The sequence below is a fragment of the Branchiostoma floridae genome, chromosome 13 (genome assembly GCF_000003815.2).
Source record: "Branchiostoma floridae strain S238N-H82 chromosome 13, Bfl_VNyyK, whole genome shotgun sequence".
In the NCBI taxonomy this organism is placed as follows: domain Eukaryota; kingdom Metazoa; phylum Chordata; class Leptocardii; order Amphioxiformes; family Branchiostomatidae; genus Branchiostoma; species Branchiostoma floridae.
Genome location: NC_049991.1, coordinates 8775535 through 8797140, shown reverse-complemented (window position 1 = coordinate 8797140; position 21606 = coordinate 8775535). Strand labels below are relative to the sequence as shown.

At 40.5% G+C, this 21606-nt stretch overlaps 1 protein-coding gene and 3 non-coding genes across 5 annotated transcripts in view; all 4 read right to left on the bottom strand.

The window, feature by feature from the left end:
• Window positions 1-1918: 1918 nt before the first annotated feature.
• Window positions 1919-2041, bottom strand: LOC118429800. Its single transcript, XR_004832787.1, has one exon. It is a non-coding gene; the product is annotated as a U5 spliceosomal RNA (small nuclear RNA).
• A 2861-nt stretch (window positions 2042-4902) lies between these two features.
• LOC118429126 (transducin beta-like protein 3) overlaps window positions 4903-21606 on the bottom strand; it is a 27281-nt gene continuing 10577 nt past the window's right edge. The window contains exons 20-26 of one of the 2 annotated variants that reach the window (XM_035839521.1): window positions 21404-21462; window positions 20789-20892; window positions 20549-20620; window positions 20181-20339; window positions 18625-18715; window positions 18235-18426; window positions 4903-5564 (exon numbers count right to left, since the gene is read on the bottom strand). In XM_035839521.1, coding sequence (XP_035695414.1) covers window positions 5225-5564; window positions 18235-18426; window positions 18625-18715; window positions 20181-20339; window positions 20549-20620; window positions 20789-20892; window positions 21404-21462 — 1017 coding nt within the window. In that variant the 3' untranslated portion in view covers window positions 4903-5224. Of the gene's footprint in view, window positions 5565-17481; window positions 18427-18624; window positions 18716-20180; window positions 20340-20548; window positions 20621-20788; window positions 20893-21403; window positions 21463-21606 lie in introns of those variants that run through there. The other variant, XM_035839520.1, reaches the window with a different exon arrangement.
• On the bottom strand, window positions 11031-11153 carry LOC118429806. Its single transcript, XR_004832792.1, has one exon. It is a non-coding gene; the product is annotated as a U5 spliceosomal RNA (small nuclear RNA).
• On the bottom strand, window positions 14554-14676 carry LOC118429805. Its single transcript, XR_004832791.1, has one exon. It is a non-coding gene; the product is annotated as a U5 spliceosomal RNA (small nuclear RNA).

Here is a 21606-nt window from a genome sequence, read left to right as displayed (position 1 = left end):
GTTTCCCCATGTTGAGTATTGCCAAGTTTGCGAACAACCCGTTTCGCTGTGACTGCGCAATGTTGTGGCTAATCACCAGACTCAAATGCTGGCATGAAACCATGAACACAAAGAAGAGCCCTCTGACAACCTGTGTGCAGTGTGACACCTGTATATTCGGTGCCGTTGAAACCGATGGCATGGTTTGCGCCAGACCAAATCACCTGAAAGGTCTACCCTTGTGGAACGTCTCGCAGTATCTCAGAGCTTGCAGAGATGAGAAACTGGTCTCCACAACTTCTAAGATGTCCGAGCTTCAGCCAAGACAGACTCAAAGGAAAGAAGCTACTGCTAAAGTTCTTGGGAAACTCGAAGTGGCGTACTATGGAAGTACGACTTTGCCTCGAAGTAAACCCCAACGATCCCCTTCATCTACTGCAACCAAAGTTTTTACAGGGTATTGTAACACCACAAGGTCTACTGCAACCCACCAAATAGACAACAAAGAACCGCAGGTCAGAGTCCGTCACATTGCAGTAATGATATCGGTATCAATCGTTGTCTTGATATCATTGATAATCAGGAAGTTCAGGTCTGGCAGCCCTTACGAAGGAGATGATAGAGTTGGTGCTGATGACATTAGTCTTCATCAGATGTAACCTATAGATGTATATGAAAGTTATGATTTAGTAGCATGTGTTTGAAGCTTACATTGTAGATGCTATGTATTTGTGACTAGATTGATTAGCACAGAGCTAATGATATTTGGATGGATTGCAATGATTGATATTACATATGTGGTTTGGTGTTGACTTACATAGCCTGTACATAAAAGCTATATTTCAAAAATACATAAAAAAGCTGTGTAAAAAGGACCGTAGAATGTCTAGCTTTATTGTGTCTTGATATTACCTAACACATGTATATATCAATATGTACTATAATAGCAATAGTTTGTATCAGCATCATATTTTAGATTCTAGTCCAAAGTGTGACAAAAATGTTACATTTATCAAATGTAGTTTTATTTTATTTCTGTAATCTTTATCCAGGGTGGTCCAAGCTCAGTGCTCTTGCACTGCTTTTCAGTGGAGCCCTGCGTGTTACATAAAAAGAAATTAAACATATTCATCACAAACATAGGCAAACATAAATAGACAGCAATAAATGAAATGATTAAATAACAATGGTAATGAAACTGATGTAAACAATAATACTAATCATAACAATAGATGCTGCTAGTTTTCATGGGCTATAACGTATTTGGCACTGTAACAAAAGTCATTATACATTAAATTATGCTGCATCTACCGGGTATCATAATTCTCGTCATTTCCTTACCGTATATGTCCAACTTAAGAAGACATTCTCAGACAATAAAGTTATCAATGGATCAGCATATTAACAATGTTTTTAATAACTGTTGTGATATAGACCTATACATTGGATTAGTAATGTCCTTATCCCACACAGGGTCTCTACAAATCAGTGAAAAAAAAGATAGTAAATGTATACAAAATTTAAACCAAACAGACCTGATCATGAGTCACCAGACAGATATTTTTACGCATTTCTAGAACTGGACCTTCTTCCCTTGTTATTTGAATATTCTGGGGTTTTGACCGCACACATTTTGTTTTTCTGTCCGTTTGGCGGTTTTTTTCCCCTTTGTAGTTTTGTTGACAATAATATACTTTTGCAGTTTTGTTTTCGAGAATACTTTTGCACTTTTGTTTTCAAGAATGCTTTTCAATACTTTTGAATAGTTAAAGTTAAGTATATTCACGGTATTCCCTAACGATTTTGCCAATAAATCACTTGGGACCTCTTTCTTTACACTGTAGCGGTGCAAAGTAGGATTATGAAATAGGCCATGCTGACGTCGCTAGAATGCACAGTGCTGACAATCAGTGTATGCAAACTTCTTTGGTTTATTAGGAGCCCTGGTCGGGACAGGGCAGGGAAAAATTGAGTTATAGACTCATTGATTGTTCCCCTCCACGGAAATCTTTAGTAAAAGGCGAAAGATTTGTACGTAGGTACTGAAGGGAAACCAGAGTACCGATAGTTGGTCACCGCTTGCATCGCTTTTGAAAGAAAACGATTTCTCGCCGTGGCAAAATTACAAGACCGAAATTCCGCTCATGACGTCACCAACAGAAAGATCGACAAATTGTTTACTACTGTTATATACACACGACATGGTCGATTTTTGTCGTCCTCGCACCTTTCTTGCAGTTCAAGTTGGTTTTAAATTGCGCTATTTGTGAACTTGAAATTGTATCATTATCTTTCTCTCACCTGTTTGCACCTGTCAAGGATTGTCGAGTAATATGTTAATGACTTCTTTGTGTGGACACCTCATGAATATGCATAATGACAATCATAGTTCAACTACCTGTTTGTTACTAGTATACTGTAACCACAACAACGAAATTGTAGTACTTTCAACCAGTTCTACAGTTTCTAAGTCGATATATTAGTGAGTTATTTTATTGTTTGGTTTTGGAGAAGGTCCAGTCGAATGAGTAAGGCGGGGAGGCTCGTGCAACACGTAATGTAATTAGGCGTGCAGTGTCTGGTCTCCTAGGTAGCGTCTTTCAATAAATGTTTCCCCTATAGGATAGGATGGTGTTTTTGTTGGTGTGGTCTTCTTCTGGTACATCCAAGCAGATAGGTGGCCCTTATTTTTTACTTTTGCTTTTACAACGCTCAGTATATAACCTCCTTGATACAACGTCATTGGTATTGCATGTGTGTTCTGGATACATGTATGAATGGAGAATCACACCATGTGGTGAAATATACTAGTGCTAAAAAAACATTGTTGAATATTCCAAGGCTAATGACCCCATACGTCTGCCTGCCCCGAGCTGAGTGTCTGTTACATTCTGTGCAGCAGGTAGACAAGTTAGATTCAAGACTGCTATCCACTTACATGTACATCGTACTCCACATGTCCGTGCCAAGCATTGTGTAAAAGGTAAACTTATTTCAAGGACTAAAGAACCAACAGGTCAGTTATTACCAACCTCCTTGTTATTACGTATACAGAAATACTAGTGTGGTAACATACTTGGAGTGTGTCGGTACCACAATCCTGACAATGAAACGCTCTTATTACTATCGTCTCATATATTGGGCTTGTTTCAACGGAAGACCGCACCTTGCCACAGGGCTGTGTCATTCCGACCACACCAGACGGGACGCCAACTTCACAACTAAACATCTTTTGTATCCACAATGACATTCACAACAAGTACACTGCGATACCTGAGGGGCTACCGTCAGATACAATCACGCTGGACATTTCCTTCAACCGCATCAAGAATCTTCGCGAAATCCCGGTGCTAAAGAACCTTACTTCACTGAACATGCGATGGAACCGCATGAAAACGGTTGAGTGGCTTTTACTTCGAAACTTGCCGGCTTTGCAGTACCTTAAGTTGGATTACAACAGACTTGTGCATGTGAATGTGGGTGCGGTCATTAAGGACCTCCCAGATCTGAGGTTTGTGGGTGTGTCAAACAACAAACTTCCCTCCTTCTCCTATAAAGAGCTCGGTTTCCCCATGTTGAGTATTGCCAAGTTTGCGAACAACCCGTTTCGCTGTGACTGCGCAATGTTGTGGCTAATCACCAGACTCAAATGCTGGCACGAAACCATGAACACAAAGAAGAGCCCTCTGAGAGCCTGTGTGCAGTGTGACACCTGTATATTCGGTGCCGTTGAAACCGATGGCATGGTTTGCGCCAGACCAAACCACCTGGAAGGACTACCCTTGTGGAATGTCTCGCAGTATCTCACAGCTTGCAGAGATGAGAAACTGGTCTCCACAACTTCTAAGGTGTCCGAGCTTCAGCCAAGACAGACTCAAAGGACAGGGGCTACTGCTAAAGTTCTTGGGAAACTAGAAGAGGCGTACTATAGAAGTAAGACTTTGCCTCGAAGTAAACCCCAACGATCCCCTTCGTCTACTGCAACCAAAGTTTTTACAGGGTATTGTAACACCAGAAGATCTACTGCAACCTGCCAAATGGACAACAAAGAACCGCAGGTCAGAGTCCGCCACATTGCAGTAATGATATCGGTATCAATCGTTGTCTTGATATCATTGATAATCAGGAAGTTCAGGTCTGGCAGCCCTTATGAAGGAGATGATAGAGTTGGAGCTGATGACATAAGTCTTCATCAGGTGTAACCCATAGATGTATAGTAGCGACGGGTACCAGTACAGAAAATTCGGGTCCAGAGGTCCAGGTCCGAACCTGATTCAGTATGTGAAAACTCATGAATGGACGATACTAAAAAAAATGGTCCATTTCGCTACAAAAACTGGTTTGTGGCGTATTAGACACCCAAATCCTACAAGGCTAACTACCTCTGTACGATTGACTGTAACACAATGACTATAGACTCCACTCTACTTATCAGTTATTTTCTTTGACCGGTAAGCCCCCAATTGTGTGAATGCCCGATCATATATTCTGTTCATTTTCCAAAAGGTCCAACATCCGGTCCACCGATTTTTTTCAGGTCCGTTTTTTTTGGACCGGTCCAGTAAGAAAAACGGTTTTGTACTGGTACACCTTACTGATACCCACCCCTAATGTACAGGAAAGTTATGGTTTTATTTGAGTTAGTAGTATGTGTTTGTATCTTACATGCTACATTTGTATTTGTAATTAAACAGCACCAAGCTAATAATATTTCGATGGTTTGCTATGATTAATTGATAATATTTGGTATCTGGTCTGGTATTGACCAACATAAGTTGTAAATACCGGTAAAAGCTGTAATACTATTATCAATATATTTGTTATTTACTATTTCAAAAGCAGTGCAAAAAGGACCATAGAATGTCTAGCTTTATTGTGTTTTGATATACCTCTAACTCATGTATATATCAATGTACTATGTTACATTGATCAAATGTAGCTTTCATGGGCTATAAGGTATTTGGCACTGTAACAAAAATCATTATGTATTAAACTATGCTGCATCTATCAAAATACTCGTCATTTTCCTTATATGTCCAACTTTAACACGTCATCCTCAGAAAATAAAGTTATGCATGGATCAGCATATTAACAATGTTTCTAATGATACAGACTTATACATTGGATTAGTTAATTGAATGTTCTTATCCCACACAAGGTCTCTACAAAGCAATGAAAAAAAAAAGATACACAATTTTGAATCAAACAGACCAGGTCCTGAGTCACCAGACAGATATTTTTACGCCTATCTAGAACTGGACTTTCTCCTCTTGTTATTTGAATATTCTGGGGTTTTGACCGGACACATTTTTTTTTTCTGTCCCTGTTTGGCAGGGGTTTTCCCCTTCGCAGGTCCCTTTGTTTTGTTGGCGTCCGATTTCCTCATGGCTGCCAGAACAGCATCCCAGTCTTCATCCGAGCTGTCCTCTTGGCTGGAGTTCTTCTTCCCCACCGATTGTCCAATATCTTTAGGACTGCCACTTTGTGTGGTTACATTTCCAGTTGCTGGCTTCAATTGTACGTCTACAATCATGACTGGCGCGTCTGACGAATCAGAGAAGCTTTTCTCGGATGAGGAATCGGAGATTACACACGCATTTTGTAGTCGACTCCGGACTGGAATCGACACTCGGGAGTGTTGGGTTTAGGTACGGGGCCACGCGCCCATTGCCTCAGCTGCGATTCTGACTCCCTGTACCGCGCCGACTCAAGATGGATTTAAATGTGTGGTCTTCAAGTTTTTGATACAGTAGTCCAGAACCTATCATGGCCTTCCGCCGTCACGGTCTCACCTACAATTGACGCATCAGTTACCTAAATTACATGCCCAAAATGTTAACTCTGCTGAGTCGACTCCGAAAACGCATGTGTAGACCCATCTATGTCGTTCCACAAGAAGAAATCACATTACACTAGTTTCTGCATCACACCTGTACATCAGACTCTCACAGCAGTCCACACATACATGTACACCACACTGAATGAATACACACACTCGTTTGTAGGATGGGCGCGAGTGCTTGGACACCGCGTGTGGCCAACTTTAATCCTGAAGTGTCGAAAAGAACAGAAATGAGAGGCCAAAACTGGACCGAAACAAAAACGTCAGTAATCGCACAAACCTTTTCGGATGAAATCCAAAATAACGGTCAAATATAACTGACAAAGATGCAATTTTTTAAAATGACAAAAGTGTCGAAACGTACAGAGATGTGGGGCCAAAACTGGACCGAAAGAGAAACGTCAGTAATCGAACGATACTTTTCATAAACAAACCCAAAACTGTAAAATATTACAGTAACTTTTAAAGTGAGAAGTGTCAAAACTCACATAAATAATGGGCAAAAACTAGACCGAAACAGAAAGATTAGTAATCGCACATTCTTTTGTAATCAAAGCCAAATGTAATAGAAATTCCAACTGATGATAACTTGTCCGAAACAGAAAACGTATCTAATATACATAAGTGATTTAAGAAGTGCCGAAACGTGAAGAGAAATTAAACCGAAATAGAAACGTCCTTAACATTTTACAATAGTCGAAACAAAAAGTCCACAAATGAAAATGATTGTATCATATGATGGCATGTTTACAGTAAGCACAAGCACAACCTTTAAGTAAAACAAAACTAAACACGCCAAGTAGAATTGATCATGACGTATTCAGTTTCGTTTTATTTCCAGGTTCCTTTGAAACAAAAATGAAAATATTTTCAAATATGTTCTCAGCGTTCCAGTGAATTTTGAGAAAACTGTTGTTTGCCAGCCACGCAACCCCTAAAAAACCTTTCCACAATAAAGAAGGCAAAAAATAGGGGACGTGCACCAGAGCCTTTGTGCAAAACAACCAATCAAATTCTCTGGGGTTTCTAACGATACATAAACAAAGCAAAGCTATTTCACCAATTTCCCCAAAGTAAAAGGATATCGATGCATTCTTATAAACGAATCAATTCAGTGGTAATGTTGACTTTACTAATCTAAAGATCGATAAATGTTAAACTGACGTCGACAAACAAAAACAGTAACGGTTAAATTACGCCCAACCAACGATTGTACATGAGAACACTAGGCATAGAGATGGATGCTAAATATTAAATTTTAGTAAGTACAAAACAAGAATAACACAGCTGCTATGGAAAATCTGAATACTCTTCTTCTGCAAACAAGACTCAGCTGCCATAATTGAAGACCAGAATACTCCTCTTCTTCTCCATACATAGCACAACTGCTATTGCAGATCGGAATACTCCTCTTCTTCTCCACACATAACACAACTGCCATTGGAGATCGGAATACTCCTCTTCTTCACACATAACACAGCTGCTATTGGAGATCGGAATACTCCTTTTCTTCCCCATACAACACACTTGCTATTGAAGATCGGAATACTCCTCTTCTTCTCCACACATAACACAACTGCTATTGCAGATCGGAATACTCCTCTTCTTCTCCATACAAAACACACCTGCTATTGAAGATCGGAATACTACTCTTCTTCTCCACAAAAAAACACAGCTGCTATTGAAGATCGGAATACTCCTCTTCTTCTCCACAAAAAAAAAACACAACTGCTATTGAAGATCGGAAAACTCCTCTTCTTCTCCACAAAAAAACACAGCTGCTATTGAAGATCGGAAAACTCCTCTTCTTCTCCATACAAAACACCTGCTAATGAAGATCGGAATACTCCTCTTCTTCTCCACACATAACACAGCTGCTATTGAAGATCGGAATACTCCTCCTCTTCTCCCCACTTAACACAGCTGCTATTGAAGATCGGAATACTCATCTACTTCTCCACACATAACACAACTGCTATTGAAGGTCGGAATACTCCTCTTCTTCTCCACACATAACACACCTGCTACTGAAGATCGGAATACTCCTCTTCTTCTCCACACAAAACGCACCTGCTATTGAAGATCGGAATACTCCTCTTCTTCTCCACACATAACACACCTGCTATTGACGATCGGAATAATCCTCTTCTTCCCCACACATAACACAGCTGCTATTGAAGATCGGAATACTCCTCTTCTTCTCCACAAAAAAAACACAGCTGCTATTGAAGATCGGAATACTCCTCTTCTTCTCCACACATAACACGGCTGCTATTGTTGATCGGAATACTCCTCTTCTGCAGAGATAACACAGATGCTATTGAAGATCGGAAAGCTCCTCTATTTCCTTTTAGAACATACCTGCTTCTGAAGATTGGGATAAATGGCTTCTTGTATTACGCGATTTCACTAGAACTGAAAATAAGACTTGTTTTGTTTAGCTCACGTGTTTACTTCAACTGTTAACACGGCGTTGGAGCGACATTGTTCGAATGACGCAAAACAAACTTGTTGTCATGTTCGACTTCTTAGAACAACATGTTCTTTATAACGTTGTTTGATGACATTATAGAACACGGGGACAAGTTCAATGACTTGCTCTATATGACTCCCCGATTTCACTTGTACATTTTATATCAAATGAATAAAAAGCATTCCTTAGACTGATGCAACATGAATAAAAGCTAGAAAGTCTATATCTGCTCAACAAGAGTACAATTTTATCAGTTACATTATTTCAAGAATAGTCAGTAGCAAGGCATTACAGATAGCAGGCCTGTTGTGAACGTTTTTTTACTGTGGTAAAAGTCAACAGTACGATCATATCTAGAGTACGGGGCACCAACATGGTCTCTCGCTCTACACAATGTTGTTGAAGCTGGAATTATAGTAGAAAGACGGTTTTGTCTGACCGGCTTCGGCGTCGGAACATCTGGGATTCTCAACTTAGTCACTATAATGTTAGCCAAGTACCATCCGGATAAGGGTTCGCTTCGACGCTATTCTATACAGTCGCTTCTCGCTCCCAGTTATGTACTACACTATACACAGTCGCTTCTTTGCTATTCTCTGTGGGTAGCAGAAGCGAACATATGAGCGAACTACTACGCGGATGGTACCCAGGCTACTCTTGGACTAGTAAAATATCAAATATTGCGTGTTACAGTAAACACTTAGAATCTAAATGCCTTCGCGGAAAGTATGATGCCATGTGGGAAATAGAAAATATAGCCAAGGGAAGCAAGCTCACAAAACAAAGGAAACTTCAGTAACAGTACTATTTTCAGTCTTTACCAACAGCATGTTTTCCTGGTGGAACAATCTTTCAAGAGAAGCGGTAACCTTACTGAATGTAGATAACGTCTGAGCAAGACTTCATAAATCCATGAAAAGCCACAAGCGGTGTACAGCTACTGTAACAGTACACACGTACACTGCATACACACAGATCTAGAAAACAGAGATGGCCATCGACTCATACTCTTTAAGCAGAGGTTAGGCTCCGACTGTTTTTTAGACGCTTTTATCGGGCTTTCTATTTTGTACCATTTTGATGATGATGATGATGATGATGATGATGAATGGTTTATTTGTAAATACATTGCAGCCGGGGTGGCTGAATTACGTATTACTTACACTTTGTTACAGGCATAATTCCATTAAAATCTTAATACACATTAAAATTTCACAAATTGCTAGAAACTTGGATATAGACAATTGAAATATTCGGGAAATCACCAACTATATGACAACTGTTACATACAGATCAGTCAAAACAGATCCGTCAATACAGATCATAAACGCTAAAAGAATTCTCAATTATATAAGCCTCTGCCTCACATGTCCTCGTTCAGTAGCCTTGTCATGTATGGAACCGGTGAATCTCTATACCTGTTTGTTTTACATTTAATAGGTCTGTATTTGTGTGAGTTTCTAGTACTCATCCTGTGTCCATCGCCGTTGCTCATTCTCGGTGGGAGCAGTTCCTGGTCAAGCGTTTTGGCGAACTTAATACACAAGGCTACTCGTCTGTCATGCAGTTGATGTCTCGCGGCGAAAAAGCCCGATAAAGACGTATAAAACGTAAAAAAAAAGTCGGATCTTAACCTCTGCTTGGAGAGTAATCAACTCAAACTACAGTTCCTACCTGGTCGGAGACTTGACTGAGTTCGAGGGATGGCGGACGGTCATGGCCCTCTTTCTCCACACGAAACACAGTTTCTACTGAAGATCGAAATTCTCCTCTTCCTCCACATGTCACGTTTTTTAAGATGGTCATATTCTCGTACAAAAGTTGACCACCTGGACTAGAACTGAAGGTGAATCTCCTACTATTTGTAGAGGAAGGACCGGAGATAGCTGTGCTCCTAGGTTGAATCGAATGTTGCGTCGGAGCGACATCGTTCGAAATGCTCCAAACAAAACTGGTTGTCATGTTCGACATTCTTTGTGTTACGTCATGTTCCCTATACGTCATATAACAAATGGACGTCATAGAACAACAAAGTTGAAGCACATGGAACAATCATTGACAGAAGCGCGTTGGCATGTACTCACAGTATTCCCAAATCATTTTGCTAATAAAGCGTTTGAGACCTCATTCTTTACACTGTAGCGGTGCAAAGTATTATCAGTAATTACTAAGGGCAAGGAGCTTTTATCAAGCTCCTTGCTAAGGGTGGGTACCAGTACAGAAAATTAAGGTCCGCAGGTCCGGTTCAGGTCCAGAGGATCAGGCCCAGGTCCAACTGTGAAAAGTTGTGAAAGGACGATACTCAAAACAATGGTCCATTTCGCTACAAACAAATCTATTTTGTGGCGTATTTGACTCCCATTGGCGTTTTGAAGTCTTGCAAGGCTAACTGGCTCTTGACGATTTACTGAAAAATTTTGTAGAAATGACCATAGACTTCGCTCTTGCTTTTTTCTTCGACCGGTAAGCCCCAAAACGTGCGAATGCCTGATCATATTTTCCTTTTCCAATTGGTCCAACATCGGTTCCACCGAATTTTTTCAGGTCCGGTTTTTCCGAACCGGTCCAAAAAAACGCGGTTTTGTACCGGTAAACCGTATACCCACCCCTTAGCAACTGTCATGAGGAAGGTAACATATCGGCACTGTTGCTGTGTGTAAGAAATACGTAATACTAACATCTCTGGAATGCACAGTGCTGAGAAACAGTGTATACGAACTTCTTTGGTTTATCAGGAGCCCTGGTCGGGACAGGGCAGGGAAAAATTGAGTTATAGACTAATTGATTGTTCCCCTCCACGGAAATCTTTAGTAAAAGGCGAAAGATTTGTACGTAGGTACTGAAGGGAAACCAGAGTACCGATAGTTGGTCACCGCTTGCACCGCCTTTGAAAGTAAACGATTTCTCGCCGTGGCAAAATTACAAGACCGAAATTCCGCTCATGACGTCACCAACAAAAGGATCGACAAATTGTTTACTACTGTTGTATACACACGACATGGTCGATTTTTGTCGTCCACGCACCTTTCTTGCAGTTCAAATTGGTTTTAAATTGCGATATTTGTGAACTTGAAATTGTATCATTATCTTTCTCTCACCTGTTTGCACCTGTCAAGGATTGTCGAGTAATATGTTAATGACCTCATTGTGTGGAAACCTCATGAATATGTATAATGACAATGATAGTTCAACGACCTGTTTGTTACTAGTATACTGTAACCACAACAACGAAATTGTAGTACTTTCAACCAGTTCTACAGTTTCTAAGTCGATATATTATTGAGTTATTTTATTGTTTGGTTTTGGAGAAGGTCCAGTCGAATGAGTAAGGCGGGGAGGCTCGTGCAACACGTAATGTAATTAGGCGTGCAGTGTCTGGTCTCCTAGGTAGCGTCTTTCAATAAATGTTTCCCCTATAGGATAGGATGGTGTTTTTGTTGGTGTGGTCTTCTTCTGGTACATCCAAGCAGATAGGTGGCCCTTATTTTTTACTTTTGCTTTTACAACGCTCAGTATATAACCTCCTTGATACAACGTCATTGGTATTGCATGTGTGTTCTGGATACATGTATGAATGGAGAATCACGCCATGTGTTGAAATATACTAGTAAAAAAAAAACATTGTTGAATATTCCAAGGCTAATGACCCCATACGTTTGCCTGCCCCGAGCTGAGTGTCTGTTACATTCTGTGCAGCAGGTAGACAAGTTAGATTCAAGACTGCTATCCACTTACATCGTACTCCATACGCCAAGTATTATCAAAAAAGGAAACGTTTCGATGACTGAAGAGCCCACAGGTCAGTTATTACCAACCCACTTGTTATTACGTATACATAAATACTAAGTATGGTAATACTTGGAGAGTGTCGGGACAACAATGATATGCTTCACACTTATTATTATCATCTCATATTTTGGGCTTGTTTCGACGGAAGACCGCACCTTGCCACAGGGCTGTGTCATTCCGACCACACCAGACGGAACGCCAACTTCACAACTAAACATCTTTTGTATCCACAATGACATTCACAACAAGTACGCTGCGATACCTGAGGGGCTACCGTCAGATACAATCACGCTGGACATTTCCTTCAACCGCATCAAGAATCTTCGCGAAATCCCGGTGCTAAGGAACCTTACTTCACTGAACGTGCGATGGAACCGTATGGAAACGGTTGAGTGGCTTTTACTTCGAAACTTGCCGGCTTTGCAGTACCTCAAGTTGGATTACAACAGACTTGTGCACGTGAACGTGGGTGCGGTCATTAAGGACCTCCCACATCTGAGGTTTGTGGGCGTGGCAAACAATAAACTTCCCTCCTTCTCCTATAAAGAGCTCGGTTTCCCCATGTTGAGTATTGCCAAGTTTGCGAACAACCCGTTTCGCTGTGACTGCGCAATGTTGTGGCTAATCACCAGACTAAAATGCTGGCACGAAACCATGAACACAGAGAAGAGCCCTCTGACAACCTGTGTGCAGTGTGACACCTGTATATTCGGTGCCGTTGAAACCGATGGCATGGTTTGCGCCAGACCAAATCACCTGAAAGGTCTACCCTTGTGGAACGTCTCGCAGTATCTCACAGCTTGCAGAGATGAGAAACTGGTCTCCACAACTTCTAAGATGTCCGAGCTTCAGCCAAGACAGACTCAAAGGAAAGAAGCTACTGCTAAAGTTCTTGGGAAACTCGAAGTGGCGTACTATGGAAGTACGACTTTGCCTCGAAGTAAACCCCGACGATCCCCTTCATCTACTGCAACCAAAGTTTTTACAGGGTATTGTAACACCACAAGGTCTACTGCAACCTGCCAAATGGACAACAAAGAACCGCAGGTCAGAGTCCGCCACATTGCAGTAATGATATCGGTATCAATCGTTGTCTTGATATCATTGATAATCAGGAAGTTCAGGTCTGGCAGCCCTTACGAAGGAGATGATAGAGTTGGTGCTGATGACATTAGTCTTCATCAGATGTAACCTATAGATGTATATGAAAGTTATGATTTATTAGCATGTGTTTGAAGCTTACATTGTAGATGCTATCTATTTGTGACTAGATTGATTAGCACAGAGCTAATGATATTTGGATGGATTGCAATGATTGATATTACATATGTGGTTTGGTGTTGACTTACATAGCCTGTACATAAAAGCTATATTTCAAAAATACATAAAAAAGCTGTGTAAAAAGGACCGTAGAATGACTAGCTTTATTGTGTCTTGATATTACCTAACACATGTATATATCAATATGTACTAATAGCAATAGTTTGTATCAGCATCATATTTTAGATTCTAGTCCAAAGTGTGACAAAAATGTTACATTTATCAAATGTAGTTTTATTTTATTTCTGTAATCTTTATCCAGAGTGGTCCAAGCTCAGTGCTCTTGCACTGCTTTTCAGTGGAGCCCTGCGTGTTACATAAAAAGAAATTAAACATATTCATCACAAACATAGGCAAACATAAATAGACAGCAATAAATGAAATGATTAAATAACAATGGTAATGAAACTGAATGTAAACAATAATACTAATCATAACAATAGATGCTGCTAGTTTTCATGGGCTATAACGTATTTGGCACTGTAACAAGAGTCATTATACATTAAATTATGCTGCATCTACCGGGTATCATAATTCTCGTAATTTTCCTTACCGCATATGTCCAACTTAAGAAGACATTCTCAGACAAAGTTATCAATGGATCAGCATATTAACAATGTTTTTAATAACTGTTGTGATATAGACCTATACATTGGATTAGTAATGTCCTTATCCCACACAAGGTCTCTACAAATCAGCGAAAAAAAAAGATAGTAAATATATAAAAAATTTAAACCAAACAGACCTGATCATGAGTCACCAGACAGATATTTTTACGCATTTCTAGAACTGGACCTTCTCCCCTTGTTATTTGAATATTCTGGGGTTTTGACCGCACACATTTTGTTTTTCTGTCCGTTTGGCGGTTTTTTTTTCCCTTTGTAGTTTTGTTGACAATAATATACTTTTGCAGTTTTGTTTTCGAGAATACTTTTGCACTTTTGTTTTCAAGAATGCTTTTCAATACTTTTGAATAGTTAAAGTTAAGTATATTCACGGTATTCCCTAACGATTTTGCCAATAAATCACTTGGGACCTCTTTCTTTACACTGTAGCGGTGCAAAGTAGGATTATGAAATACGCCATGCTGACGTCGCTAGAATGCACAGTGCTGACAATCAGTGTATGCGAACTTCTTTGGTTTATTAGGAGCCCTGGTCGGGACAGGGCAGGGAAAAATTGAGTTATAGACTCATTGATTGCACCCCTCCACGGAAATCTTTAGTAAAAGGCGAAAGATTTGTACGTAGGTACTGAAGGGAAACCAGAGTACCGATAGTTGGTCACCGCTTGCATCGCTTTTGAAAGAAAACGATTTCTCGCCGTGGCAAAATTACAAGACCGAAATTCCGCTCCTGACGTCACCAACAGAAAGATCGACAAATTGTTTACTACTGTTGTATACACACGACATGGTCGATTTTTGTCGTCCTCGCACCTTTCTTGCAGTTCAAATTGGTTTTAAATTGCGCTATTTGTGAACTTGAAATTGTATCATTATCTTTCTCTCACCTGTTTGCACCTGTCAAGGATTGTCGAGTAATATGTTAATGACTTCTTTGTGTGGACACCTCATGAATATGCATAATGACAATGATAGTTCAACGACCTGTTTGTTACTAGTATACTGTAACCACAACAACGAAATTGTAGTACTTTCAACCAGTTCTACAGTTTCTAAGTCGATATATTAGTGAGTTATTTTATTGTTTGGTTTTGGAGAAGGTCCAGTCGAATGAGTAAGGCGGGGAGGCTCGTGCAACACGTAATGTAATTAGGCGTGCAGTGTCTGGTCTCCTAGGTAGCGTCTTTCAATAAATGTTTCCCCTATAGGATAGGATGGTGTTTTTGTTGGTGTGTTCTTCTTATGTCTTCTTCTGATACATCCAAGCAGATAGATGGCCCTTATTTTCTTTACCTTTACAACGCTCAGTATATAACCTCCTTGATACAACGTCCTTGGTATTGCATATGTGTTCTGTATACATGTATGAATGGAGCATCACACCATGTGTTGAAATATACTAGTACTAAAAAAAAACATTGTTGAATATTCCAAGGCTAATGACCCCATACGTCTGCCTGCCCCGAGCTGAGTGTCTGTCACATTCTGTGCAGCAGGTAGACAAGTTAGATTCAAGACTGCTATCCACTTACATGTACATCGTACTCCACATGTCCGTGCCAAGCATTGTGTAAAAGGTAAACTTACTTCAAGGACTAAAGAACCAACAGGTCAGTTATTACCAACCTCCATGTTATTACGTATACAGAAATACTAGTGTGGTAACATGGAGTGTGTCGGTACCACAATTCTGACAATGAAATGCTTCGCACTTATTACTATCGTCTCATACTTTGGGCTTGTTTCAACGGAAGACCGCGCCTTGCCACTGGGCTGTGTCATTCCGACCACACCAGACGGGACGCCAACTTCACAACTAAACATCTTTTGTATCCACAAGGACCTTCACAACAGGTACACTGCGATACCTGAGGGGCTACCGTCAGATACAATCACGCTGGACATTTCCTTCAACCGCATCAAGAATCTTCGCGAAATCCCGGTGCTAAAGAACCTTACTTCACTGAACATTCGATGGAACCGTATGGAAACGGTTGAGTGGCTTTTACTTCGAAACTTGCCGGCTTTGCAGTACCTCAAGTTGGATTACAACAGACTTGTGCACGTGAACGTGGGTGCGGTCATCAAGGACCTCCCACATCTGAGATTTGTGGGCGTGGCAGATAACAGGCTTTCCTCCTTCTCCTACCACCAGCTCGGTTTCCCCAAGTTGGGTTTTGCCAAGTTTGCGAACAACCCGTTTCGCTGTGACTGCGCAATGTTGTGGCTAATCACCAGACTCAAATGCTGGCATGAAACCATGAACACAGAGAAGAGCCCTCTGAGAGCCTGTGTGCAGTGTGACACCTGTATATTCGGTGCCTTTGAAACCGATGGCATGGTTTGCGCCAGACCAAATCACCTGAAAGGTCTACCCTTGTGGAACGTCTCGCAGTATCTCACAGGGTGCAGAGATGAGAAACTGGTCTCCACAACTTCTAAGGTGTCCGAGCTTCAGCCAAGACAGACTCAAAGGAAAGGCGCTACTGCTGAAGTTCTTGGGAAACTAGAAGAGGCATACTATGGAAGTACGACTTTGCCTCGAAGTAAACCCCGACGATCCCCTTCATCTACTGCAACCAAAGTTTTTACAGGGTATTGTAACACCACAAGGTCTACTGCAACCCACCTAATGGACAACACAGAACCGCAGGTCAGAGTCCGCCACATTGCAGTAATGATATCGGTATCAATCGTTGTCTTGATATCATTGATAATCAGGAAGTTCAGGTCAGACAGCCCTTATGAAGGAGATAGGGTTGGTGCTGATGACATAAGTCTTCATCAGGTGTAACCTATTGATGTATAGTAGCGACGGGTACCAGTACAGAAAATTCGGGTCCAGAGGTCCAGGTCTGGACCTGATTCAGTATGTGAAAACTTATGAATGGACAATACTCAAAACAATGGTCCATTTCGCCACAAAAACTGGTTTGTGGCGTATTGGACTCCCAATGGCGTTTTGAAATCCTACAAGGCTAACTATCCCTGCACGATTGACTGTAAATCTTTGTACAAATGACTAAAGACTCCACTCTACTTCGCTGTTATTTTCTTCGACCGGTAAGCCCCCAAATGTCTGAATGCCCGATCATATAATCTGTTCATTGTCCAATAGGTCCAACATCTGGTCCACCGATTTTTTTCAGGTCTGTTTTTTCCGGACCGGTCCAATAAGAAAAAGGTTTTGTACTGGTACAACATACTGGTACCCACCCCTAATGTTCAGGACTGTTATGGTTTTAGTAGCATGTATTTGTAGCTTATATGCTATTTGTGACTAGGTGGTTTAACAGCACGAAGCTAGTAATATTTGGATGGATTGCTTTGATTATTTGATAATATTTGGTATCTGGTCTGGTACTGACCTTCATAAGTTGTACATACCGGTAAAAGCTGTAATACTATTATTAATATATTTATAATTTACTATTTCAAAAGGAGTGCAAAAAGGATCATAGAATGTCTAGCTTTATTGTGTTTTGATATACCTCTAACTCATGTATATATCAATGTACTATGTATCAGTATCATCTTTCAAATTTTAGTCAAAAATGTTACATTTATTAAATGTAGTTTTCATGGGCTATAAGGTATTTGGCACTGTAACAAAAGTCATTATGTATTAAACTATGCTGCATCTATCAAAATACTCGTCATTTTCCTTATATGTCCAACTTTAACACGAAATCCTCAGAAAATAAAGTTATGCATATTAACAATGTTTCTAATGATACAGACTTATACATTGGATTAGTAATGTCCTTATCCCACACAAGGTCTCTACGAAGCAATGAAAAAAAAAGGTACACAATTTTGAACCAAACAGACCAGGTACTGAGTCACCAGACAGATATTTTCTATGTCTATCTAGAACTGGACTTTCTCCTCTTGTTATTTGAATATTCAGAAGTTTTGACTGGACACATTTTGTTTTTCTGTCCCTGTTTGGCAGGGGTTTTCCCCTTCGCAGGTCCCTTTGTTTTGTTGGCGTCCGATTTCCTCATGGCTGCCAGAACAGCATCCCAATCTTCATCTGAGCTGTCCTCTTGGCTGGAGTTCTTCTTTCCCACCGATTGTCCGATATCTTTAGGACTGCCACTTTGTGTGGTTACATTTTCAGTTGCTGGCTTCAATTGTACGTCTACAATCATGACTGGCGCGTCTGACGAATCAGAGAAGCTTTTCTCGGACGAGGAATCGGAGATTGTGACTTCTTCTACTTGTTTTTTTGGTCTCAGTTCTGGGGATGGTCTTGTCTGTTGGATTTGTTCGGATGACTTGTTGAGCTCCTGTCCAGTAGAGTCTGAGGTTAAAGACACATCTCCATTGCTGGAGTCTTCCATGCTTGCATCTTCAGTGTCATGCCGGCTTACAGATTCCTCTGGTTCTGTAGATCTGTGGAAAAGAATATAATCAAGATAAGAGTCATAGTTGGAGTTATCAAAATATGTCATACTTTGAACAATTCTGTTAATGTTTTGCAACATACATGCCATATAAGCAATATAACATAAAAATCACTGTGTGTTGCAGTGGCATTAAATAACATCCACAATTCCGTACGTAACTGTGAGTGATAGTGGTTGTACTAACCCCTGCTCTGTGGCTGTCCTCATCTGCTGCCACGTGTACTCCACAAACATGGCCTGCTGCAGGAGTCTGTTCAGCCGCTGGAAGTGGCGCTCTGAAACAAGCCCAGATATGGAGGATATTGCTTCATATAACAGCACTACAACATTCCATCAACATCTGTCATAAAGTTAGCCTAGCTACCTGGCAACAGACAGCTTTTCGGGTGTTCCAATGATCGCTTCAACCCATTCCTTAATTAACTTATGTGTAGAGACCAATCATTACCCTCTTCCAGACATTAACGTGGTCAAGGTTCCCAGGCGTAGCAGCAGAGAAGCGACTAGTATATAGTGTATAATAAATGCAACAAGCGACTGTATATAGCTTATAATCAACACCTGAGCGAACTACTTTCCGGATGGTATAAAGGCTATCGTTAAGTCACCATTTATGCTATGGTGTTCAGTCTGCTTGGTATGAAAAGGCATAAACTACACTGTAAGTCTTGAATTTGAAAGTTAATAAACAGTTTTGTTGTTGTCTGTTTTCTTTAAATCCTGATTTTACTCCCACATTTTTATCAGTGATCTCTTCACTGAAAAAATCATGACACCTAGAATATGTGGGCTATCTAACAACAAAATCGTTTCCACTGCAAACTTCAATCAAAATACTACTGCCTACTGCAAATATAAGTCTGGATGAACAAAAAAAACAATTTACAGTCTGAGCTGAATTACTCATGAATGTCAAGGTCTCCACATATACATGCCATATGCAACAAGGCCAGAACACTACTCTATAGCTACATGTAGGTTACGGGTTATGAAAAAGACACAATATGATATCTAAAAGGCAAATGTCACAACTACTAGTATTCTGAACATCGTCTTTGAGTAGACAAGAAATGTTCTAGGAGTTCTCTCTATAACTCCCAATTATGAAATATTATATCTTCTCTCTAATTATTATAAGTCAGAAACATAAAGCTCTCACATGTAGAGAGACTGTACATGTATGTGGGGTGAAATTGTGCCCTTCTATTGATGCAGGAGGGCACATTGGATATCCACAAGGTGTTTTCTATGTGCCCCCAACATGTCATACAGAACTATGGTGTCCTGTATGGTGAAGAAGTGCTGAGGGCGAAAAAATGATTATTTTCTGTTCTAATTAAATGTACCTTACTCAAAACCCTATTGTGCGGAACTTGTGCCATGTACAATAGGTACCACATCACTTTAAACAACGACTAAGGCTAGATGTGCAAAGGTTAGGTGTGAAAGGTCGCCATGTGTAATATATATGCAAAAGCTGCTGCCACACTGCCTGTGAAGCTGGTGTGTTACACCAAAGGGCAGTTATATCAGTTATACAGATACATCTGTCAGTAAAGTAACTGAGTTTAACTTAGTACTAATAGTAGCCTTGCATATATTTTCTGCAGACTGTCCACCAATGGTATTATAACTAGCCTGTAATGAAGTTATTGTAAGAGCCAATCAAGGACTCTGTATAGCTGACATCATCATAATGTAATTGATGTCACAAGGTCCAAACCCTCATTCCCTACGTACCTGTATAAGGCACTAGCCCCTCAATGGCAGTCTTGATACTGGGGAACTGGGCCAGTTGGTCTGGGGGGAAGTTCTTCAGGATGATAGATAGAACAGCCTGGGCCTGGTGGCAGTTCCTTGAGTTGGTGTTCCACTGGACCACGAACTTTAACACAGCATCTGTAAAGGAACACGTATAAGGCCACATGAATTTATCGTCTTGGATTTAAGATTTTTAAAGGTACATACTGCACATCAGACCTATACAGATTGGCGTGGCCTAAAAACACATCTTGCTACTGAAAAACCTTTGGTAGGATACTAAAGCACTATAGTCTGTACCTTCCTTGACCCAATCAATGAATCATTTTACTCAAAAAGTGACTTACCAATTTGATCCTCTCGAAGTTTTTTCAGCGTCTTCTCCAGTTGGGACTTGCCTTCAGGCTTTTTCAAGATGTCTGCAAAGAAGACAGCATTTGTGCAATGTATTTTTTAAACTCTACAACATATATCTATGTAATATTTTGCAGTGCTTTTTTTAAGGGTCCATGACGACTACTATAACATCAGCGATATAAAACATATTGGCTAATACACAGTATATATTAGTATATCTAGTTGCCCACCTGTAACAATAGTGAGTACCCTGTATGGCTGCTCCAGTGTGATAGCCAGACCTATGGCCTTCAGGAACCTCCCCTCATGGATCAGGTTGGACAGTTCCTGCTCCCTGGAAAACAAACATGGTGGTCAGGGTTGGGAACTTACAGTCTGGATCTGAATCTCTGACAGACCCCATAGTTGTGCCCCATGCTGTCTCCGGCTTTAAATTTTTGTCCGTCCCACTTAATGGCACTCAATAGCCTATGTTGATTTTCCTAGTTAAATATGTCATTTTGAGTTTATGAAGGTACATTTTTCAATAGTTTCCTGTAATTTTGGGGACGAAAGGGATAAAATTATTCATGGGTCCTGGAGACAGTCCTGGAACTTGTGCAATTGGAGAAGGCACTTAACACCTATTAGTATTACCTCACTTGATTCAGGTAAAAATCAGCACTTGTCTTCAGTTAGGTGCTCTGGTGGGATATAAAGCCAGATGTAAAGAAACCAGCACACTGCTTCAAAAGAGTATACAGGCATCCATCCGTAAAGTCTGGTACCCCCCCCCCTTCCACACACACATTTGACATATAATTATAGCTCTAAGTCTAAGATCTAGTGATGTTGATCTGACATACTTCAGGATGAGATCCTCAGTTTTTGTCTTTTCCTCTTGCTCCTCCTCCTCTGTAACATCCTAGAACAACAACAACAAAATAGGAACATCTTGTGCAAATAGAGTTCTTTGGATGGGATGGCAAGTCCAAGATGTTGTCTTTGAAGAAAACAAACCTTGAGTAACACCGCACCCTCAGTACTTTTTTCACAGAGTACAGGTACA